The 20,132-nt window shown below is 37.3% G+C and overlaps 9 protein-coding genes across 9 annotated transcripts; 6 read left to right on the top strand and 3 right to left on the bottom strand.

Annotated features, from left to right (window-relative positions):
• Window positions 1-36: 36 nt before the first annotated feature.
• Window positions 37-3,993, top strand: GCK72_013989 (uncharacterized protein; the record flags this gene model as incomplete). Its single annotated transcript, XM_053730096.1, has 12 exons — window positions 37-144; window positions 305-378; window positions 428-974; window positions 1,028-1,333; window positions 1,552-1,650; window positions 1,707-1,779; window positions 1,824-1,909; window positions 1,975-2,430; window positions 2,587-2,762; window positions 2,807-2,895; window positions 2,955-3,280; window positions 3,694-3,993. 12 exons carry the CDS (start codon window positions 37-39, stop codon window positions 3,991-3,993), a joined length of 2,640 nt encoding a protein of 879 aa, XP_053584868.1.
• A 236-nt stretch (window positions 3,994-4,229) lies between these two features.
• On the top strand, window positions 4,230-5,043 carry GCK72_013988 (uncharacterized protein; the record flags this gene model as incomplete). Its single annotated transcript, XM_003088525.2, has 3 exons — window positions 4,230-4,445; window positions 4,584-4,883; window positions 4,951-5,043. The coding sequence occupies 3 exons, from the start codon at window positions 4,230-4,232 to the stop codon at window positions 5,041-5,043; spliced, it is 609 nt and encodes a 202-aa protein (XP_003088573.2).
• Window positions 5,044-5,177: 134 nt separating this feature from the next.
• On the bottom strand, window positions 5,178-6,007 carry GCK72_013987 (uncharacterized protein; the record flags this gene model as incomplete). The annotated part of the gene is made up of 2 exons (XM_053730095.1): window positions 5,178-5,455; window positions 5,923-6,007. 2 exons carry the CDS (start codon window positions 6,005-6,007, stop codon window positions 5,178-5,180), a joined length of 363 nt encoding a protein of 120 aa, XP_053584867.1.
• Window positions 6,008-6,741: 734 nt separating this feature from the next.
• On the top strand, window positions 6,742-7,249 carry GCK72_013986 (uncharacterized protein; the record flags this gene model as incomplete). Its single annotated transcript, XM_003107787.2, has 3 exons — window positions 6,742-6,826; window positions 6,983-7,168; window positions 7,215-7,249. The coding sequence occupies 3 exons, from the start codon at window positions 6,742-6,744 to the stop codon at window positions 7,247-7,249; spliced, it is 306 nt and encodes a 101-aa protein (XP_003107835.2).
• A 384-nt stretch (window positions 7,250-7,633) lies between these two features.
• On the top strand, window positions 7,634-11,671 carry GCK72_013985 (uncharacterized protein; the record flags this gene model as incomplete). Its single annotated transcript, XM_053730094.1, has 14 exons — window positions 7,634-7,690; window positions 7,740-7,883; window positions 7,949-8,075; window positions 8,311-8,551; window positions 8,773-8,933; window positions 9,240-9,389; window positions 9,439-9,532; window positions 9,626-9,724; window positions 9,954-10,059; window positions 10,107-10,220; window positions 10,273-10,571; window positions 10,749-11,093; window positions 11,137-11,550; window positions 11,620-11,671. 14 exons carry the CDS (start codon window positions 7,634-7,636, stop codon window positions 11,669-11,671), a joined length of 2,403 nt encoding a protein of 800 aa, XP_053584866.1.
• A 190-nt stretch (window positions 11,672-11,861) lies between these two features.
• GCK72_013984 (uncharacterized protein) lies at window positions 11,862-12,571 on the bottom strand (the record flags this gene model as incomplete). Its single annotated transcript, XM_053730093.1, has 4 exons — window positions 11,862-11,945; window positions 11,991-12,188; window positions 12,235-12,344; window positions 12,424-12,571. 4 exons carry the CDS (start codon window positions 12,569-12,571, stop codon window positions 11,862-11,864), a joined length of 540 nt encoding a protein of 179 aa, XP_053584865.1.
• A 477-nt stretch (window positions 12,572-13,048) lies between these two features.
• On the bottom strand, window positions 13,049-13,913 carry GCK72_013983 (uncharacterized protein; the record flags this gene model as incomplete). Its single annotated transcript, XM_003107824.1, has 4 exons — window positions 13,049-13,156; window positions 13,207-13,527; window positions 13,590-13,706; window positions 13,776-13,913. 4 exons carry the CDS (start codon window positions 13,911-13,913, stop codon window positions 13,049-13,051), a joined length of 684 nt encoding a protein of 227 aa, XP_003107872.1.
• Window positions 13,914-15,070: 1,157 nt separating this feature from the next.
• On the top strand, window positions 15,071-16,623 carry GCK72_013982 (uncharacterized protein; the record flags this gene model as incomplete). Its single annotated transcript, XM_003107716.2, has 7 exons — window positions 15,071-15,164; window positions 15,223-15,338; window positions 15,382-15,449; window positions 15,502-15,773; window positions 15,868-15,985; window positions 16,029-16,430; window positions 16,476-16,623. The coding sequence occupies 7 exons, from the start codon at window positions 15,071-15,073 to the stop codon at window positions 16,621-16,623; spliced, it is 1,218 nt and encodes a 405-aa protein (XP_003107764.2).
• A 1,254-nt stretch (window positions 16,624-17,877) lies between these two features.
• On the top strand, window positions 17,878-18,389 carry GCK72_013981 (uncharacterized protein; the record flags this gene model as incomplete). Its single annotated transcript, XM_003107989.1, has 4 exons — window positions 17,878-17,914; window positions 17,968-18,106; window positions 18,156-18,278; window positions 18,362-18,389. 4 exons carry the CDS (start codon window positions 17,878-17,880, stop codon window positions 18,387-18,389), a joined length of 327 nt encoding a protein of 108 aa, XP_003108037.1.
• Window positions 18,390-20,132: the final 1,743 nt, after the last annotated feature.

Below are 20,132 nucleotides of genomic sequence, written 5' to 3'. Positions count from 1 at the left end.
TATGTCGTTTCGACCCATCCATACCGAACGATTGAAATGATGGCTGTCGTCAGGTTTCGGAAATATAACCGGAAATTGGAATCAGTTGATTCTAGATACAGAAAAATAATCGGCAGAATTTTTTTGGAAGGTACCACACAGAAAGTAATGTTTTTCAAAACAGAAGAGGAGACTTATCGGTTATATAAATATAGAATGAGGATGTTCTCTAAAAATCTAAACAGCTCAATAGGCAGAACGAAGTCTGAATGAATATATAACAATCCGAGCAATTTAATTATGATTTCTACTTTATTTTTTGCAGATTAATGATGATGATATCCAACAACAAGTGTGGAATGACCTCAGGCGAACTGTGGTAGATTTCTCCGGATATAGGTTCGCATAAATACTTTTCGTATGTACAGTTTTACAAGTGAATATTCAGTTGGCGAATTGGCGAATTGGCGAAGCTTACGAAATCTCAAAATAAGGAGGATAGGAATGAGAACAGGGAAGCAAGAGCTATGCGTCCTCATGAAGAATTTGTTGAAAAAAAAATCACAGCCAGTCACATAAATACTAATACTATTGGGACGGTTGACGATTATAACCTCGAGTCAGATTCAGAATCAGAGGAAGAACTTGACGGCCCGGCTTTCTTCGATGCCATTAACGAAACAACAGATCAACTTCTCTCAGAACAGATTGAAAATGATGGCGTACCACAAGAATATATTGAAATCGATGCAATTGCAATGGATTCAGCAAATACGGAGATCAACCGAATTTTAAATGCTGACAGCTCGTTTGGTTTCAACGTGTTGTCTCCTGAAACTCTAAAAAATGTCACAGATTCTCAGTGGGCATCGCTTGGTTCGGAAGAAGATCCTCCAAGGATCATAGACTCCAACATGCAGCCTCAGACGTTCGACATAAAACTCTTCAAAAGAAATTTGAGTTCCTGTCTGAAAAACTACAAAAGAACAGAAGAGGCGAGTTACTTTTCAAACAGTTTTTCGAAATTGCATATTTCATAAGTTTTCAGGTCGATCACAATGACATCGAAAAATTCCAGCAAGAGGAAACCGAAAATCTCAGAGATGTTGAATGCATTTCTGCAGATGAGGAAAAATATATATCGGAAGTATTTGAACCGTTGAAAAGATGTGAATGGAACGATCCAATAGTTCAAGCCATATTAAAACGAAATGTCAAGCTTTTCTTTTACGAAGTCTTGAGAAATCTCTCTCAGAATGATTCATGCGTAGACGAATGCTCATGTAGAATGCTTGTTTCTGTTAAAGCAAAAGAAACACCACTTCATTTAATGGCTGCTTACTCTTCATCTGAGGTGAGTAACTATTTATAGGCCAGTTTGAAAAAAAAGGGTGTCAAAGGGAAAAAATGTATCAAAAGTTTCCAACCGCTCAAAACTGCTCCAAACTCTTTTTTGTGGGTCTGTATTACAGGTTATAGGTTAGGGGTTATCATATTTTTATTTTGACTTCTTTTTTTTGTTAAATCATTATACAATTATACGATAGCTAGATATTTAATCTTGATTTTCAGTTCATCGACATGGTAATCTCTGCAGGTAAACTCGAGGAGCGTTCTGATATTATTCGCCAAATTTTAAAACAAAACCTCCCTAAGTATGACGTCGATGAAGTTCTTAAACATTACGAGGTACACCTAATTACAATTCAAAAATACAATTTCTTCAGAACTTGATTAAATACTGGTCACATAGATTCAACAGACATGGAATGGTTCCTGTCGATATTGCCGCCTCTCGGAGTTAGTTGGAATAATTATTCTCTTAAAAAATTCCATTCTTCTAGATTGTAAAGAAGTTATCCGCGTTTTCATGGATTATAGTTTTACACTATCTGCTGCTGTTACCTCTACGCAGAAACCAGAAAACTCAGTAAGTTTTGTAGAAAACTTAATTCTACGCAAGAATTAAATTTTTGAGTCTCATTTAATTTTCAGCCGAGTCTATTGAGCCATCTCGCACTTCACTCGAACTTGGAATATATCGATCGAGAAGAGCTTATTGCTCTCGTTTATACCAGCTCAAGAAAAAAATTAGAATATGTTGGCTCAATGGCGACACTGAACGGAAACACAAAATTTATAGAACAGCTCGAATATATTAGGAATGATGAATCAGTAATTGAAAGCTTTGAAAAGTGCGACATCATTAAAAACATATCGCATTGTACACGGTCCAGAGAACCTGTGACAATGTTTAATCAACGAGAATACGAACGCCTTTTACGATACGAATACACTGCTTCGGGTGGTCTAAAACCCGAAAAAGATGTTCTTGCGGACGTTACAAATGTCGTACCAGGGCAGATGTTGGCAAACGGAAAGAAAATTACTTATAACGGAGATAAATTTACGATTGCTCAGAAATTGGCTGAAAACGGACATTATGAAGCCGTAAGTTGTTTAAACAAAAATGAACCTGTTGTAATTCACGTGATTAACAATATAAGTAGTTTTTTGTTTATGTTTATGCAGTGAATTGAATAAGACGCGTAAGGACAAGCGTTCCGATTTGGATAGAGTGGATCCTGTTGAAACTAAAAGTTTCAGTTCAATGGGCTGAGAGATCATCAGAAAAGAGTCACCGACTGCTATGGTTTTACTCCTCTCAATTCACTGCTGCAATTCAATGATGAGGAAGTGAGAACCCAATTACCATTTTTCCGTAGTGCGCAAAGAGAAGATTTATTCTTCTTCATCTCACAAGTTATCGTTAGAAACAGACGGTATGATTTTTTCACTCGCATTGATTTTTGTTTTTGTTTTTCAGTGGACTGCTAAAAGATGCTTTGGATATGACTCTTTCAAACCCTGATAACTTTTCTGCTGTCCCGAAGTTATCTCACTTGTACAAAGAGTGTAAGCTTTCATTAAGATCTAGTATTTATCTTTTAAAAAATGTTGTTTTTTTTTTGCAGATGGACTTCCTGATTATGTTGATTTGCCTATGGAAACGACACTATCACGTACTGGCGATATGCGCATTATTGATCAAATTTCTGAGTTGTACAAAAGGACGGATAATTTCACCAAAAAAATGAAAGAAGAGGACGCTCTCCGATGTATTAAATCAATTCAAGATAGAGCATCTCGTTGTTCAGAACAAACTCGACTTGCTGTCATTCTCTTAATGCTGCATTTTGTGGATGTTTATTCATCACGATTCAGAGCAATAATGAGAATGTATTTGAATCGAGGAATGGAGGACAATGTCGCCCGCTATGTTTTGAGAACGTATTCAAAGGTATGTATTCTCTTATCTTTAAGATAAAATCGTCAGCGTTTCAAGAGAGCAAATCTGGAAAGATCAAACAAACCACTAACAACGTCAAGTATTTGAGTGTTTTTCACCATTTAATTTTTTGTGAAGTGATTCACTTCACAAAAAAGAGGGTGTCAAAACTGATAAATTTTGGTAAAATTGAGCAGAATAGTAAACTGCACTAATTTTAAACTTACACTAATTATATTTCAGCTAGACTGATATCTCAAGATTGTATACTCCATCCACGATCTTTAGCTTGTTTCTTGGATCAAGCATATCCCTACCCCCCCCCCCTAGCTTTATCTTTACCTACATGACATACAACACTCCTGATTCCTTCTAGAAAATATCTATTCATCTGTTGATGTGAAATTTACATCATATAATTTCAGCATAAAAACACTAACATATTCCCAACAAACTGGATGGATGCGTTAGATAAAGCATCAACTGCCGTAGCCGAGTGGAATGGTTCTGTTGAACAAACAATCATCGAAAACATAAACGAAACTGTTTACAACAGAGTTACAGAAACTGATAAAACTGCGAGAATCATTCCAATTATTGGGACTAAAGAAAAGCTTGCTGAACGGAGGAAAGAAGTACAACAAGAAATGATGCCAAGGAAGAAGCGTCATATTATAACAGCATTGGCAAACACTATTGAACTTTTGGATAACCTAAAACTTTGAGTACTTTTCAAGTTAATAGCCTTCTATTCTCTTCGAGCTGGTTTCGATTATTATTGTTGTCATTCAAACGTTATTGTTGTTATTTCCAAAACAGTATTATTCTATTGGTCATAAAGTATTTATAGTTTCCAGTTTCTTATCAGAAGCATTTCTGGCAAAAGGTTCATGAAACCAAATATATCGAATATGTTGCTTTAATTGTTATAGAATGGATATACGTTGAAATTTCATTCAGGATGTTTGCCATTACAACAAGACTTTTTGCGTCGAAAGGTGCTGCTCCACGGGCCGCAGCAGTTGCTTCTGCTCAAAAATTTCCAACAGGAATGAAAATCAGCCCATACGCAATGTATATCAAAGAGAATTTCAAAAATGACGCCAACGTCAAGAATACAGAGTTGATGAAAGACCTGTCAGTGAAGTGGAAGGATATGACCACGAACGAGAAGAATGTAGGTGTTTTGTTATCTTGGAAATCCATGTTGCTGACAGATTTTTGTTAATTTAACGAATTTCCTCCGATTCGATTATTGAGGTCCCGTTTTGTTTTTCAGATCCTAGGATTTTCAAAAAAAGTATTTCATTTTCAGAAGTACTCGGAACTATCACAAAAACATAACCAAAAGAAAATTAACGATTTCTTGAAGCTTTCCATTGAGGAACAATCGAAATTAGTGAATGAAGCACAAGAGAAAAAGGCTGAAAAAGCTGCAAGACGTCAAGCAAAAGAGCGTCGTGAAAAGAGAAAGGAAGAAGGACGTCCAACAGTTCCACCCAGTGCATATGCACTTTTCATCAAAGAAAAGTTATCCGGTGGCGGAGTCGATGTCAAGGACAAAATGAAGGAAGCTGTTGCTGAATGGAAGACGCTGAGCGATGATCAGAAAAAGGTAGTTTCCCGGTTTCTTACACCTTTCTCTCGTGTTCTGGTTCGAATACTAATCCAATTATTTTCAGAAGTTTACCGACGAGGCCCAAAAACTCAAGGATGCGTATCAAGTCACTATCGAGAAGTGGGAGGCTGAAAAGAAGGAGAAGGCTTCCAAGTAAAGTCATTCTTCACTGAATATGTTAAATCTTATCAACTTCATGACATGTCTCTAACCTACCTCGAATGTTACCACTTTTATACAGATGCTCTCATATTTCTTTAATTTTACACTCATTGCAATTATCGATAAAAATCAGTTTGCAAAGGTTACAGTTATTGATAAAACAATGGTGAATACAGAGACACAAGATGCAGAGGATGTAGAGTTGGATGTTGAGTTTGTCCATGTCGAATTCTCATAGAAGTCGTCTGTGAAATTCAAATTCATACGGATCACATCATCAACACTCGACGTCTTTTGAACAACTGGAACACACTTAGTCATGTTTTTTACTGGAAGCATTGTGCAATTCGCCGATCCGAAGCATTTGACGTTCTTGCAGTCCGAAGGAGGAGAAGACGGAGTGGAAACTGGAAAAAAGAGGTCAATCAATGAATAAAACGTTTCGTTCTACTCAAGTCAATTTTCTGAGATTCAAGAGAGAACAAAACAAAGTTATAGACAAAGACGAAAAATTATTTTCTTTTTCAAAGAAACGAGTAATATATTTTTAGGAAAGATGACGGATAAATCAAATTTAGAAAATATTTACGTAGAATCGAAATATTGTTGTTATTGTTGTCACTCGTACAATATTCACTCTTAATTTTATGAATTACTACTAGAATTGTTGTGAAAAATCATTTAGAAGTTTTTAAAGAACAACAAAAATAGAAATGCTTAGATGCTTCAGGCTATTTCGAACATATTACCTTAATTATTCCAATGATCTTGAATAAACAACAGATGAAAAAATGTTCTTGATATTTTATCATTGGCTTACTTCCTTTATTTTCATGAATCAAGAATAGTTAAAAGGAAAGAGATGTGAACTCACCCTGATTTTTGTTTTTCTTTTGTGACTGATTGAACGCTGGACTCATGAATATCAGAAGGATCGCGAAGATACGCCACGTTTCCATCTTCGGAAGAATCATCAGAATGGAAGTGAAATTTGATGAAACGAGATTGAAGGCCTCGTGGTTCCCCAATTCATTTTTATGAGAAAATCTTAGATTTGTAAGAAATTATAGGTTTTGGAAATATGATTGGTTCACATAAAGATATTGTTCCATTCGAGAAGAAATCTGAATAATTGGTTCTTTTTTTGATTTCAGGAAGGAAATTACTCGAAGTCTTCCCCGAATCGTATTTTTCAAATCGTATCGTGTAATGACTTCATTCAATTTTCATTCTTCTTGTATTTCTCTTAGAATCATTCTTCTCTGAATGATGTCATTATTCATTATAAAATCCTTTCTCAAACTAAAAAGAATATCAGAACCTTCTTCTTCCAAGCTCCGCCCACAAATGAAATAAGTCCATTGAGAGTGGATTTCCCGGATTCTGACGTTTTCATCATCCATTTCTTCTCTAAACTTCTTTTATGTTCTCTTTGGAATTTCGTCAACAACTGGCGTCGGTTTCCTGTAGAAAATGCTAAATGGGGATGGAATTTTGCGGAGAGCAGACGAATTTCATGTCGCACGACACATTTCCTGTAGAATATCTCTCTTTTCGTCATTCTGGTGAAAACGAGACTATATAAATGGAAATGTCCGGCACTTTTTGGTCGTTTTGGATATTTCCAATCATCTTTCTATTAGATGTCACTCGTTTTTTTTGTCTTCAGCTAATCTTAAATTTCAGGTAAAACATGCAAGCTACACTTCTCGCTCTCTTGCTTCTTATCGTTCCATTCTTTGCTTTCGCAGCATCACCTTACTCTGATGATGAGGGTGGTAAGTGGATGTTTTTACCGAGAGGGATAGAGGAAAGAGGAATTTTCGATATTCGTTGTTAATTGAATAACTAAACTATACCGTAATCAGTTGAAAAGGGCATTTCAAACATTTCTAAATGATCTTGTGAGACCCATTATACTCACATAGTTTCAGAGCTTTTGAACAACAACGAGAGATTTGCTCGGGACTTGGAGCTTCGCAAGAAGTTTGCTTTTGCATTTGCAAAAAGAAGTGCCGGAGACGCGGATGTTCTCATCGAAGCTCGCAGTGGACCACAATCTTTGGCTCACGAAGGCGCTGGAATGCGTTTTGCTTTCGCTAAACGACGTGCTCCAAAGGGTAAAACAATAAAATATTCTCATCAATTCAATCTCATTTGTTTCAGAGTTCGCTCGATTCGCACGTGCCAGCTTCGCTTAAATCTAACAAGATGACGTCATCAACGAATCACAAACTTTCAAAATGGGCGGCTATTTGAAATTTGTTCTACCCGATCTCGAACTAGTTAAACGTTATTTCTTTTCTCTCTCTTTCTCACTTTTTTTGCTTTTTATTTTGAAAAGTTTTGGAAAATAAAGATTCCATGTGATTTGTTTATGTACAGTAGGATGAGAGCAAGTGCATCGGAGCACGACATGATGCACCACCGCTTGTCAAAGCGCCGCCCTCGATATGACGGTCAACGGTTCTTTTTGTGTCCTCCGAAAGTTTTGTTTGCGGATTCCGTTTCTCTCATTTTTCCCAGACAGGAAAATCTATTTATTGATTTCAGATTAACCTAAACTTCTAAATATTTTCAATGAAATGGACAGATCACCTCGACGTATTGCTTCTCCAGTTAACAGAACTCCGTCCTTTGAGGTTTCCAGTACAGTAGGAATCAAGTTTTGAAATCTTAGGAAAATTGTAGATAGCAATACTAAACTCTCCTCCTAATTCGCCACATCATGATCTTCCACCAATGGAATCTTTGCCAAATTCACCTGAACCTCCTCCACCACCTCCACATTCTTTCTCTCCAAGAAGAAAAGTTCATGAATCGATCGTTCGAGAAGTTAGAGAGGTTCTCTATTTCCTACGAGTACTAAGAGTAATGAGATTTTTTCATTTTTTTTTCAGTACCATCTACATTCAACGACTCGAATTCCATTCTCCCCTCCACCGACAATCCAAATTCATCCAGCTCCGATAGCCGGTCCCGAATCCACTTCGAGTTTTCGAACGAATCCGGAAGAAGGAGATAGAGGTGAGTCTATTTGCAAACATGTCACAAATTGATGATACGGGGGGATATAGGATCGGACAGAAAAAGTTATCTCCCGTTTTCTCTTTGATTTCTCATGAGACGATGCTCTTCTCGTCGCGCTTCCGCTTTATTTCGACTGTTTTGTCTACTCTTTAGTCGACTTTTAGTGGAAGAAGTTAGTGAGAACAGTTTGAATTTAATGAGAATAAATTGATAACTTGTATTCGTTTTTAAGATGATGAAGAAGATAATGTCGAAGAAACGGGTCAAGAAATAGAGTTACCACCGACAGAAGAGAGAGCTGCAGAACCAGAAACATCTCAACAAATTCATGTTGAATCAGATGTTGAAATAGTGGAAGATGACCATCAAAAAACGGCGGAAGATGGTCTAGAGAACCGATTGACTCATCAACTGGAAGCACCTGCGGATCGAAGAATCATTTTCCCAATCACTCCATTTTATCGACGAAAGGGGTTTGTTCAATGTTTCGGACTCTCTTAATTTTTAACATTTTTTTGAATTTTTTTTTCTCTGATCAACCAAAAAAAAACTAAACTGAAAAGAAGACCCCAATGGCCAGTGGTTGACCGGAGGGATTACGGTAAGAGTAGTGATGTCAAATGAAGTGTTTGTCAAACAAGAAAACATTGCGGAGGTCTATCGTAACCAATCAAAAGAGACCTCTTTTTTTCAGAACATGTTCGAAATGCTCAATTTGGCTTGGTGCTCTATGTGCTCTTTTCTTTTTGTTATCAATTGCTTTGTTCTTAGTGTGGGTGATAACAACTGATGGATTTAGGACAATTGGAACAAAAGCAACAAATGTTTGTAATTCAAGACAATGCATTGATGTCGGTATGTCTGGAGAAGTCAGCATTTTCTTCTAATTACCGCGTGCTAGGGGGATCATCTGAACCTTGAAGTTGAAAATAAATGTAGTTCCCGTAGGGGTTTAAAATACTTTTTAATGTTTCTAAACACTAAAAGTTAATAAGAAGCACACAATATTATATATCAATGAGATACTCTTTTCCGTGGAAGTTATGCAGAACGAGCATACATAACTGTTTGTTTAACGAGAAGTTGAATACCTCCTTCACACATTTAGGACTAATATCATCAGAAAACGTTTGTCTTTCAATATTCTCAGTCATATTTCAGCATTCCGACTATCTTCGAGTATCGACGATGAAATCGAACCTTGCGAGAACTTTTATAGACACAGTTGTCAAAGATATCACTCTCAAACTGCTGATAAACAACTGAATTTTTTGAGTCAATTAAAAGATGAATCTCTTCGAACAATGCAGAGTGAGTGATACTTTTATAGGGAAAAGTTCCAGAAATTGGTACATTTCAGGTTTGTTTTCATCCGAAGAAGATCCGAGAGGCCTTCAAAAAACAGCAAGACTTTCAAAGAGTTTATACTCGGCTTGTATGAATGCGGTATTACGGTAAGTACAAGTTTTTATCTGAAATTTCGAAAAATACATAAATAGAATCTTATCATTATCCCCAGATCCCTAGAATATATCATTTCATTTAAGTTCTTCAAATGCTCCAACAGACTTGTTAACATTCATTCGCAACTTTCCATGCGGTCCACTTCTACGTGATTGCCCTAACTTCCACGCGGATTCCTACAGGTACCGTAATCCTTCTATGTATCATTTCTTAATCAAAGGGGCGGAGATCGGTCACTTTCGCAAACATTTACACACGTGTCAGTGGCGAAGAGCCGTTAATCTCGCGGGCCAAGGACGGGGGTAAAAGAGGAAAGAAGAGGGACTAATTATTGAACAAACAGACGAATGATTCCATCCACTTTCATACCAAAAGTGTCTCATCAGAGTAATATGAAAACAAAGATTTCAGTTGGGAACGACATTCAGGAATGCTGGATTGGTATGCAGGAAATTATAACTTGATTGTTTATGATAGAGATGTACATCCACAGGATAGGAGTAAAATTATCTTGCAGGTATAGAAAAGAAAATTAAAAACTGAAAAATCAAACAGAAGTTCCAGATAAAACCTCCAGACTTGAGTCCAATAGTTGGTCCAATCGAGAGAGATTTGATTGCATTGGCTAAGCCTAGTCCAACTGAATTTGAACCACTGTTGCAGTTATCCTTGAGACAGGTATTACTGGAAAATTGAAAATATATCCTAAATTAATGAAATGTAATTCCAGAATTTGTTGAGCTCCTTCTCTCGTGATAATCTGCTCCGTGATCCACGAGACGTTCAATCCCAACTAGACGAAGTTGCTCGTCTTATGGTAGATCTTTATATCTCTGCAAGACAATCAGCCAGTCTGACACCAAATACGACATACCTGACAATCGGAGAAATGTTCGAAGCTTTGCCACAGTTATATCTTCGAGAATTTTTTGATGCACAGTTGTCGAATATCTATAAATGGACTGAATCTGATATGCTGTCAATTCAAGATTATGATTACTTCGCGAGACTTTCGGATATTATGGCACAGTGAGAAATTGTAAACTACGTAATAATGCATACTTTTATGATTCAGAACGAGCCGTCAAGCTGTTGCCAACTATCTTCTGACAGTAACAATATGGAATCTGAAACAATATTCCTATTCTCCGAGGGATCAATTCGGGTGTGTTTCTGTAAACTTTATATCTAATCGTTTTCTTTCAGCTGGCGTGAATGTGTCGATCAAATCTCATCTCTTGAAATCGGAAGTAAGATGTATGTTGACAAAGCATCACAATCAATGAATCTTCCAAAAACTCTCGAATTCCTTCGAAATCTTAAAATAGATTTCCTTTCTGTTCATCGAAGTACTCCTTTACAATACCTTTCGAATATAAACCGTCTTGGATTCTACGTTGGTTTCCCTCGACGTCTTCAGAACGAAGAATTGGTATGGAGACCAGTTTCACAGTTATCACTCAATGAAACTGACTACTTTGATTCAATGATTCGTGTTGGAAAAGCTGAAAGAGACTATGCATTATCACAGATTGGAACATATTTGGACAGGTGAGAACTAGTTTTTCAATTAAAAAGCCAATTAAATTCTTAGTGACGATACAACAAATTTCCCGATTACACAACCAACAATGCTATACAATTCTCATGTTGGAGCAATTGTGATCCCTCTTGCATTCATCGAACCTCCAATTTATTTACCAGGAGACGAAATTCCAATGTATGGAATATACTCAAGTCTTGGAATTACGGCACTTCAAATGATATCAAAAGTATTTTGGCAAGGTCTGGATAAGAGTTCTCAATTGGAATGCTTGGATAACTTGTTCCGTGGATTCTTGGATGCAAATCGCCAGAGAAGTCCAAGTATTGAACCAGAACTTTTGGCCACTATCGAACTGGCTGATGCTTTTAAGAGTACATTGTATTCGTATGCTAAATGGCAAAATGAACATCACATTCATCATGAGAAAACGCTTCCAGCTTTCGATTCAACGGATAGCATGAGGTCGCTCATGCTCACTTTTTCTACGGTTCAGTTTAAAATAGTCGAGTGGAAAATCAATTGATTTTTCAGATGTTCTGCAGTGGAGAAGGATCCGAACCTGGAAGTGATTATGAGGCAATGATAAATACAGTTGCAGCCAACTCTAGAATGTTTTCAATTCATTTTAATTGCAATAATTCCAGCCGTCTGTATAATCGCCGAACCTGTCTATGATAATTCGAGAACCTGTGATCCTAACCGCTTCCTCATTTCCACGAAACATTCAGTTATATCAAAATATTGAACTTATTTATTTTCAAGAACATGAAAAGTTATGCCTTCATTTGTTTCTTCACCCACATCAAACCATCGTAGAGGCCTTGACCGGTGTGTGCATTCGTTCCACAGATGTACCACTGAAAGTCCTTTTTTCTTCTGAAAAATAACTCGAGAAACAATACCTCACGGTTCTTGATTGATCCCAAGTCGAGAAGATGAGTCAATTCGGCGGGTGATTTGGCGTTGGGCATATCCTGTTTATTGGCGAATACAAGCAACTGAGCATCAGCCAGTTCTTGCTCGGCGAGCAAATTGAACAATTCCTCTTTGGCGTCGGGAAGTCTCTCAATATCCGAACTGTCGACTACGAAAACAAGAGTCTGAAATATGAAATATAGAGAGAACAACAAAAAATCCTTCAGTTACCGTAGTATTCGGGAAGTAATACTTCCAGAGAGCACGAATTTTTTGTTGACCTCCAACATCCCAAACGGTCAAAGTGAGCTTTTGGAAAGTAACAGTTTCCACGTTGAAACCTGAAAAATGATATTGAAGATAGAGAACGAAACGCTTTGAGAATAAATCATGCACAGAGTTGAAGTTCTGAAACCTCACCAATGGTTGGAATCGTGTTAACAGTCTCGTTGAGTTTCAGCTTATAGAGAATCGTCGTTTTTCCAGCTCCGTCCAGTCCAAGCATCAGTGTACGACATTCGATATTCGGGAAGAGGTATGATGAAAACTTGGAGTACAAAACACCCATTTTAGAATAGGAAAAGTTCTTTCTTCAGAAAAGGTTCTGTTGGAATGTGATGTAAATCTCATTTTCTTTTATTCTACACCTCAGCTCCACGTGTTGGTGTCTGAGTTGGCCGGGTTTTACGTGTTCCCAATTCAGAAAAAAAAACGTTATGAAATACTTGTTCGCTTTCAAGACTCCGCCCGTTTGTGGTTGACAGGTTTCGCAACATCTGTTCTCTTGTGAAACGTGGTCTACTTGTATACCATTTTTCCCGAGAATTTATTTGAGTTTAATATTTTGCTTATATAAATAAATTATAGACGAGAAACAGTATAGGAGAAAATACAGGAACAAAGGAGTGTTTAGAAAAATAGGTACAATCATTACGTGCAAATGCCGTAAAGATTCTGAGAATAATGGGGGGGAGATTCTTGAATTCGATAGATGTTATGCAAATACGACTGTATTCTTCAGAAAGTAGCAAGTTCTCTCAAGTGATTAATTTTTTCCTTGATTGGCGATGATGCTGTCCAACTCCTTGCGGAAATCGACGAGAGCAGACATTGGAACTGTAATCGCATTGCGATAGCCGCTGTTGAGCTTGATCTGGAAAATATTTGGGTTCTAATATTGACTGATTTAATATTTTAACGTACCTCAGAGATACGAACGAACTCTCCGCGGTCGTTCTTTCCATAGTGGAAAAGGAACGATTTGTTCTCAGCAGTGACTTTTGGCGTGTTGGTGTTCTCTTGGTCGTGGCCTTCTCCGAACTTGACCAAATAGTCAGATAGAACTTTGTATACCTCCTCAACACCATCAGCCGGAACAGCAATCTGCTGACGGGTTTGTCGTGGGTTCGTTGGCATTTGAGCAATGCGCAAGAAGCGTCCACGATCGTTCTCCTTGAGATCGATGAAGAACTTGCGTCCGTCGACGTTGAGTGTTTCTGACTTGATCAGTGAACTCTCCTTTGGCTGGAAAAGGAATTTGGTGAGATTAGTCCTGATTGGTTCACTTTAGATGCTGTGAAACTTACAGCATGTTCTCCGGTCGATGGCTCCTCGAGAAGAGGAAGCATTTTCGAAACCTCATTGACGACAGCTTTAGCAGCAGGGATGCTCAAAATAATACGGCTCTTGTAGTTTGCACCCAACTGCAAAGATACTTTTTAGATAAGAACAGAAATGAAATGTTACAAATATTGACTTTCTCAATGTATTACCTCGGCGATTTTGATGTAACGACCACGAGTGTTCTCGTTGACATCGATGTAATAACGCTTGTATTGAACGGTCAGTTGGTGAGTAGCCAACGAATCCTCAACACGCTTGGTTCCTCGCTCGACACTTCCGTCCGACATCCTTTACCCAGACAATTTCCTTTCAATCAAACAACAGTGGTGACAGAAGACACCCCTTGAATCAGCTGGTCTGTAATTTCGAGAATTGGAAGAAAATTAAGGAAAAAAGTAAGCTATACGGGCTGACAACATTATATCAAGAGTCTAGGCAGGCCAACCCGACTGTTTTCATCATCTGACGAAAGACAGAGTGAAGAGGAATCAGTTTGGCAATAACGCTCACACACACACAGACGGTAGCGAACACAGCAGCAGATGGGAAAACTCAAGGGCTGCACGTTCGCATAAATCAACGCAAAATCGATATTGAGCGCGGAGTGGAGGAGAGAGCGGCCGGATAGAGGGGTTACTAGGCAATGAAATGCATCCATCAAATTTTATGTCATTCGGAAGGCAAATATGGCTCCGTTAAATTGTGGTTTTCGAATAGAAAGAGAAGGAGTAGTAATAGGTCATGGAGAAGAAGAAATAAACAATTAAATAGGACGATGGAGATACTACAAAAAGAAATAGAAGTTACCGACCTTGGCGGTAACAAGACGTTGCTGTTCAGAGGGAAGGAAAAGGGAACCTTCTACAGGATTTTTATGGGGTTATTCAGGTCATGTAAAAATGTATTTTAATACATTTTTTTCTTATTCACGAGAGTCGAGAAACTATTTTTTACAAATCTCAGTTTGCCGTTGGTTTAACAGCGTCTTTCCTCTTTTTTGCATTTTTCGACATGCGTATGTAGAAAAACTGTCAAAAAATTGGGGAGAAATATAGAAAAATGGGAGAAAAATATGTATTAAAATACATTTTTCACCGGTCGTGAATAAGGAAAAAATGTATTAAAATACATTTTTACATGACCTGAATAACCCCATTAGTGATAAACGTTCAATTCAACTTTTTTGAGGAGAAAGAGAATGAAAGAGGACGGGAACGAAGAGGTCGATAGTGAGCGCTGGTGAGCGGTAAAAATTTGGATTGGCGAAAAGTCTGCAAACACCGTAACGACATCCCACACTTTTAACGTTCGGCGCGAAAAATTAATATTTAAAGCACGTGATGGACCACATGTACACGTATTTGACACATAGTAAATGGTAGAGAACAATAGTAAAAAAACAACACAAAGAAGACATTTTTGATAGTTCAACATTAAATAAAGCATGAAGTACAACCAACTTTTTACAATCCACTTGGCAGTAACTATCATTGCAAACGATGTTCATTGCTTTACAATTGATTCTAAAGATAAAATCGGTAAATAAATTGCAGATTTAATGTGAAATTTTATTTAAAAGTTGTTTTTTTCATACAGCTCCGGAACCAGGGACGATAGTTGTGAGTGATAAACAAGTCTTCTTACCACTCGGATGGCCAGCCAAACTGTTATGCGATTCAGCTTATAAACTTGAGGATATTAATTTTCAAAGAGTGAGAAAACATAAATTTAAACTGAATGTAGTTCATCTTTAAGACGAAACCACCAACATGGAAAGTTAGATTTCCAAGCGGTGAAGAATTAGTTGCGATTGAATCAGGAAGGTAATTCAGCTATATAGCTAGCTATAGAGAAAACTCAACATTGATGTTTCAGTAAAGAATTGGATATATCGGATAGTTCTTTGAATATAAGTCCAGCAACACAAGGATTAGATGGAACTATAGTTGAATGTATAGTTGATCGCTCTGGAAATACCAGTCTCCTCTCTAGATATCGAGTGGAGACCCAGGATTGCAAATCGCAGTCTCCAGAAGACACTAACGCCTACAATTTGCACAATCCATGTGCTTATGGAAAGTGTCAAGTAGTGAGAAAAGTCGTAGAATGCCTTTGTTTCAAACAGTACACTGGAAGACACTGCGATAGTAAGTTACTTCACGGTTCGCCCTGTTATGTATAGAACATTTCACATTCTCGCAACCCTTTGCTTTATCCGGATTTGAGAAATTAACATTTCAGTTGAAAAACCATCAAGCACATTGCTGGATGTTCTTCCATACTTGATGGCTGTAGCCTTTCCCATTTTGTATTTTGTTATCACTTTCGTATTTTCACTCGTCCAAGAAGATAGAAAACAGTTTGTTGAGTTCTCCTTTTTCGGTTAAAAACTACAACTTCAGAGAAAAGTTGATGGGGATCTCTGAGTTAATTGGACACTCGAATCGAAGCACTTTCCAACATTCTACTATTTATCCATTTGTTCGAAAACTTCGAAGATGTGAGTTCTCAGAAAGTGAAGATTCAGAAGAAGAGGATGAAAGTGAGGAGCAATTTATGGATACCGTTCAAAACGCATATCAATTAATAAGAGACGGCGTATTTTCTGACACTGATTCCAAAGGAGCGGCTTTACCTGAAAACCCTGCAATCAAAGCAACGAACGCGGATGCTGGAAATACGACGGGAGGAACAACTGTTGATGTATCTACCACAGGAAGTGCAATGAATACTGTTTCTGGAACAATCTCTGGAACAATTTCGGGAGCAATGTCTGGAGCAGCAACATCAAAGATTCTTGATGCGTAAGTTGAACTACGTATACGAAAACCAATAATGTTTATTTTCAGAGCAGGATCCCAGGGTATCAACAGTAGAAGAACAAATAAAAAAAAAGGAAAAGAGCCCAAGTCTAAAGCTGAACCAGCTATCGAACCGATTCCAGAAGTAGTTGACATTCCATTCGGAAATTTCCCAGAAGATTCTGTTATTGGATAATACGGAGAATTATGAGAAGAAAGATATTTATTTTTAATTGTTTTACTAGCCAAATCAATAATTCAATAAACTGTTTCTGAGGATACTCAACATAACAAACTTAATATTCTTGAACTCTTCAGAAACATACAAAGATTTCGGACAACGCTTGAGTTAACACTGGAAACTCCGAAAACCCAGTAAATAAATTTTGCAAGAATGGACTCTGCAAAAACTAATTACAGACTCTGAATCAGCTCAACAATTGCTTCAAGATAGCGTTTGTCTCCGTATAACTATCCATTACAGACCAATTCATTCATTCATTTTTCTTCTGATTTTCAATAGAATTCTATTTGTCAATAGAATTCGTCAAATTCAGGTTCCTACTATGTTCTTCTTCTTCTTTTTCTTTTATTATTCTTTTTCTCTCTTTTTCTAGTCGCCAACAAACAATTTCACTTTCATTTCGATTTGCATACTAACTGAAAAATGACCACGGGAGTGATGACGAATCGTTACACTCAAATCATAAATTGATTCAAATTCAAGACAAAATAAAGTTTTCAGACATGCAAAATTGATTTGACCTTCAATAGACTCGAATGGTCAAGCGAAAATGAGTGTTGTAAAGTGACCAGTTCAGCGAAATAAACCAAGTTGGCAGCCTTGAAACGTATTGAAAGGCCATTAAAAAGAGAAAGATTACGAAGAAATATGGGTCAGAAAATTTAATTTGATACCATAAATTAAGAGATTTTTCAAGTTAAGTGAACTTCTTCTTTTTGGAAAACTGGATATATTATTTTGTTTAAAATGGTTGCAGCTATTTCAAACTGCACACCCAATGGAAATGGGATATTATAGAAGAAAACATTATCCAAACACATAAGTTTCCCCCTTCCAGAGTGTCAGACTGGAAACGAAATCGTTTCTAAATCTGTTTTCAGGGTTATTGGTATGGTAACTTATACGCCACCAATAAAATTTCACACATTTCAGATTATTTTCGGAAGTTTTTTGTTGATGTGACCTTGTTTGACCTCGACTTCCTGACCCCTCTTCTTCTTCTTTTTCAACCAACCATACCAAAAGTGTGTGTCATAAATTGTAGACCACCTGAAATCGACGAGAACGACAGAGACACGAGACATAATTGAAAAGAAGGGCGGTACGAGTACTGTAACCACTTGAGACCTAGTTATGTATATAAAAGAAAGTACAAACTGGACACAACATAAGTGAGTATTGGTAACACTTTCATCCACTCACATAATGCAATACGTTCCTACTCTTATCGTCCTGTTGTCAGGTAATTTCAATGAATTCTAGTCTTTGAATTAAATTATTTCAATGATGTTTCAGCAGGAGTGATGATTGCTGAATGTCAGAAAGGTGGAGGAATGGCTGAATTAAAATCAATCACTGGAGATGCACCATATGATGGAGTTGGTAATGCGCCTGCTCCGATTCCACAACCAATGGGATTCTGGGGAAGACCAAGGTATGTTTAAAGAAACTATTCATTCATCCAGACTGTCATTTCCTTTCAGATATTCCCCACCAGGTGCAGGATTTGATGGTCCATATGGTGGGCCAATGATGGGCGGTGGTGGTCCACTCCCATACTCCCCATACAATAGATTCACCAGCATGGGAAGCAGTCCATACGGTTTGTAAGTGCACTTTCTTCACTTTTTCTTTTTGTATCACTCTTCTAATTTCTCAATTTCTTATTGTCCAACCAATCTGTTTACAGGGGTACGTGGTACAACAACTTCCAGTGATTTCTCATTTCTTGGATTACTCCGCGATCTGATTTTCAAAAAATAACTGCCAAATTCTTTGTGATGTGTTTGTATATAAATTATTCTTTTTTTTTTCAATTTTTTATTTGGTAAAACATAAAATAATTCATAAAATAACAAAAGATCCTATAAAATTTAAAATTTAAAACAACGAAGAATCTACACTAACCATAGCTATTGCAATAACCGGAAACACGTAATATGGCACGAAAGTTGAGTGAATTTTGAGCTTTTGGTCAACATTTGAGAAAGAATTTTGGAAAATTAAAAGTGAAAGATTTTTGGGCAGAAAGATGATTGAGGTTGATGATTCATTGATGAGCAAGATTCAGTTTATTGCAGGGTAACCGATGTCAAGTGACACTGAAAACAAATCGTGTTTTTTGAAATCAAAACTCAAGACGGATTATTTCCATTTCCACTTATTCAAGGATTTATTCTCGAATAAAAGATCAATTCGACGAAGAGAACTTTTCTTTGAAAAACCTTGAATACCGTCTCTAATCCTGAAAATACTAACCCGGATTATAGTTAAAAGTGGCGTGTCTGACTGGTTTGTCAGGATGACGTGCATTGACACCTCCTTTTGGATATAGAATTGATGGAGGCACTTCCGAATAGTTGTGATTATGTAAGTGGTTTTGAGCTGAAGCATGAGTTGAGGCAGCGGCAATTGAGGCTATTTGAGAAGTTCCATTCATTGAATGGGGATGATGCGGAGCTTGAACTTCATATGATCCCTGCAGAGGATACCATCGAGGACCAGTGTTTATTGCAGATTTGTCTGAAAATTATAACATAATTTATATACGTTTTGAATAATCTGGAATTACCAGCTAGAGGAATTTGAACACTTCCCAATGGAAGATCATCAACATCTCTTTGGTAGTCACAGACAGTGAATTCAAGGAACATTGTGTTCAGAGTATGTGGAGCAACTTGGTATTCTAGCACTTGATTCCATTCTGGAGCACACGATGAATCAACGAAACGTGTTCTTCTTTTGTGAGATACTCTGAAGTAATTTATGTTTTCGAAAAAAACGGTTCGATTAATAAAAACTCACTTTCTTCCGGGAAGAAGATACACCTTCACAAATGGATTTGGAGCACTTCTTGACTGATCTCTCGATCTCAATCCTCTGGCTCTGATTATTTTAGCCACAAGACGAGAATTTCCATCGTATCCGAGAGAAACTTGAATATGGCCATGGAAAGATGAATCAGAAAGTGTGTGATGATGAAGGACACTGTTATTATTTATTCCATTGATACGATGCATTGGAACTGGTGGAACACGATCAGGTGACAGATCGTCTCTCAGCGTATTTCGGTTTAATGGAAGGGTATCATAACATCCGGGTGGGTTTTTTTCTCTGAAAAAATTGAGTTGGACTACAATCAAATTCCTAAAACTTCAAACACATGTACTTCAAAGAAAAACTTACGTTCGGATGACCATTTCTATCTCTCCATGACTCTTATTCACAATTCGTTCCACCTCTTCAAACGTTTTTCCACGAAGAAGAATACCGTTCCATTCAACGACCTCGTCGCCTGAAACAAAACAAATAAGGTTTGAAGAACTGAATACTAGATATTTGAAACTGCGCTTATTGAAGGGATTAGTCGATTTCAAGAGTACTTGAATAAGAATTTCTTCGAAAGGTTGGAGAATGAGCAAGCGGGTGGAGGGTTTTCAATAATAACTGAGAAGATTAAT

Source organism: Caenorhabditis remanei, chromosome IV (genome assembly GCF_010183535.1).
Source record: "Caenorhabditis remanei strain PX506 chromosome IV, whole genome shotgun sequence".
NCBI classification, from domain to species: Eukaryota; Metazoa; Nematoda; class Chromadorea; order Rhabditida; family Rhabditidae; genus Caenorhabditis; species Caenorhabditis remanei.
The sequence above is the reverse complement of the archived record's forward strand: the minus strand, read 5'-3'. Positions and strand labels throughout refer to the sequence as shown.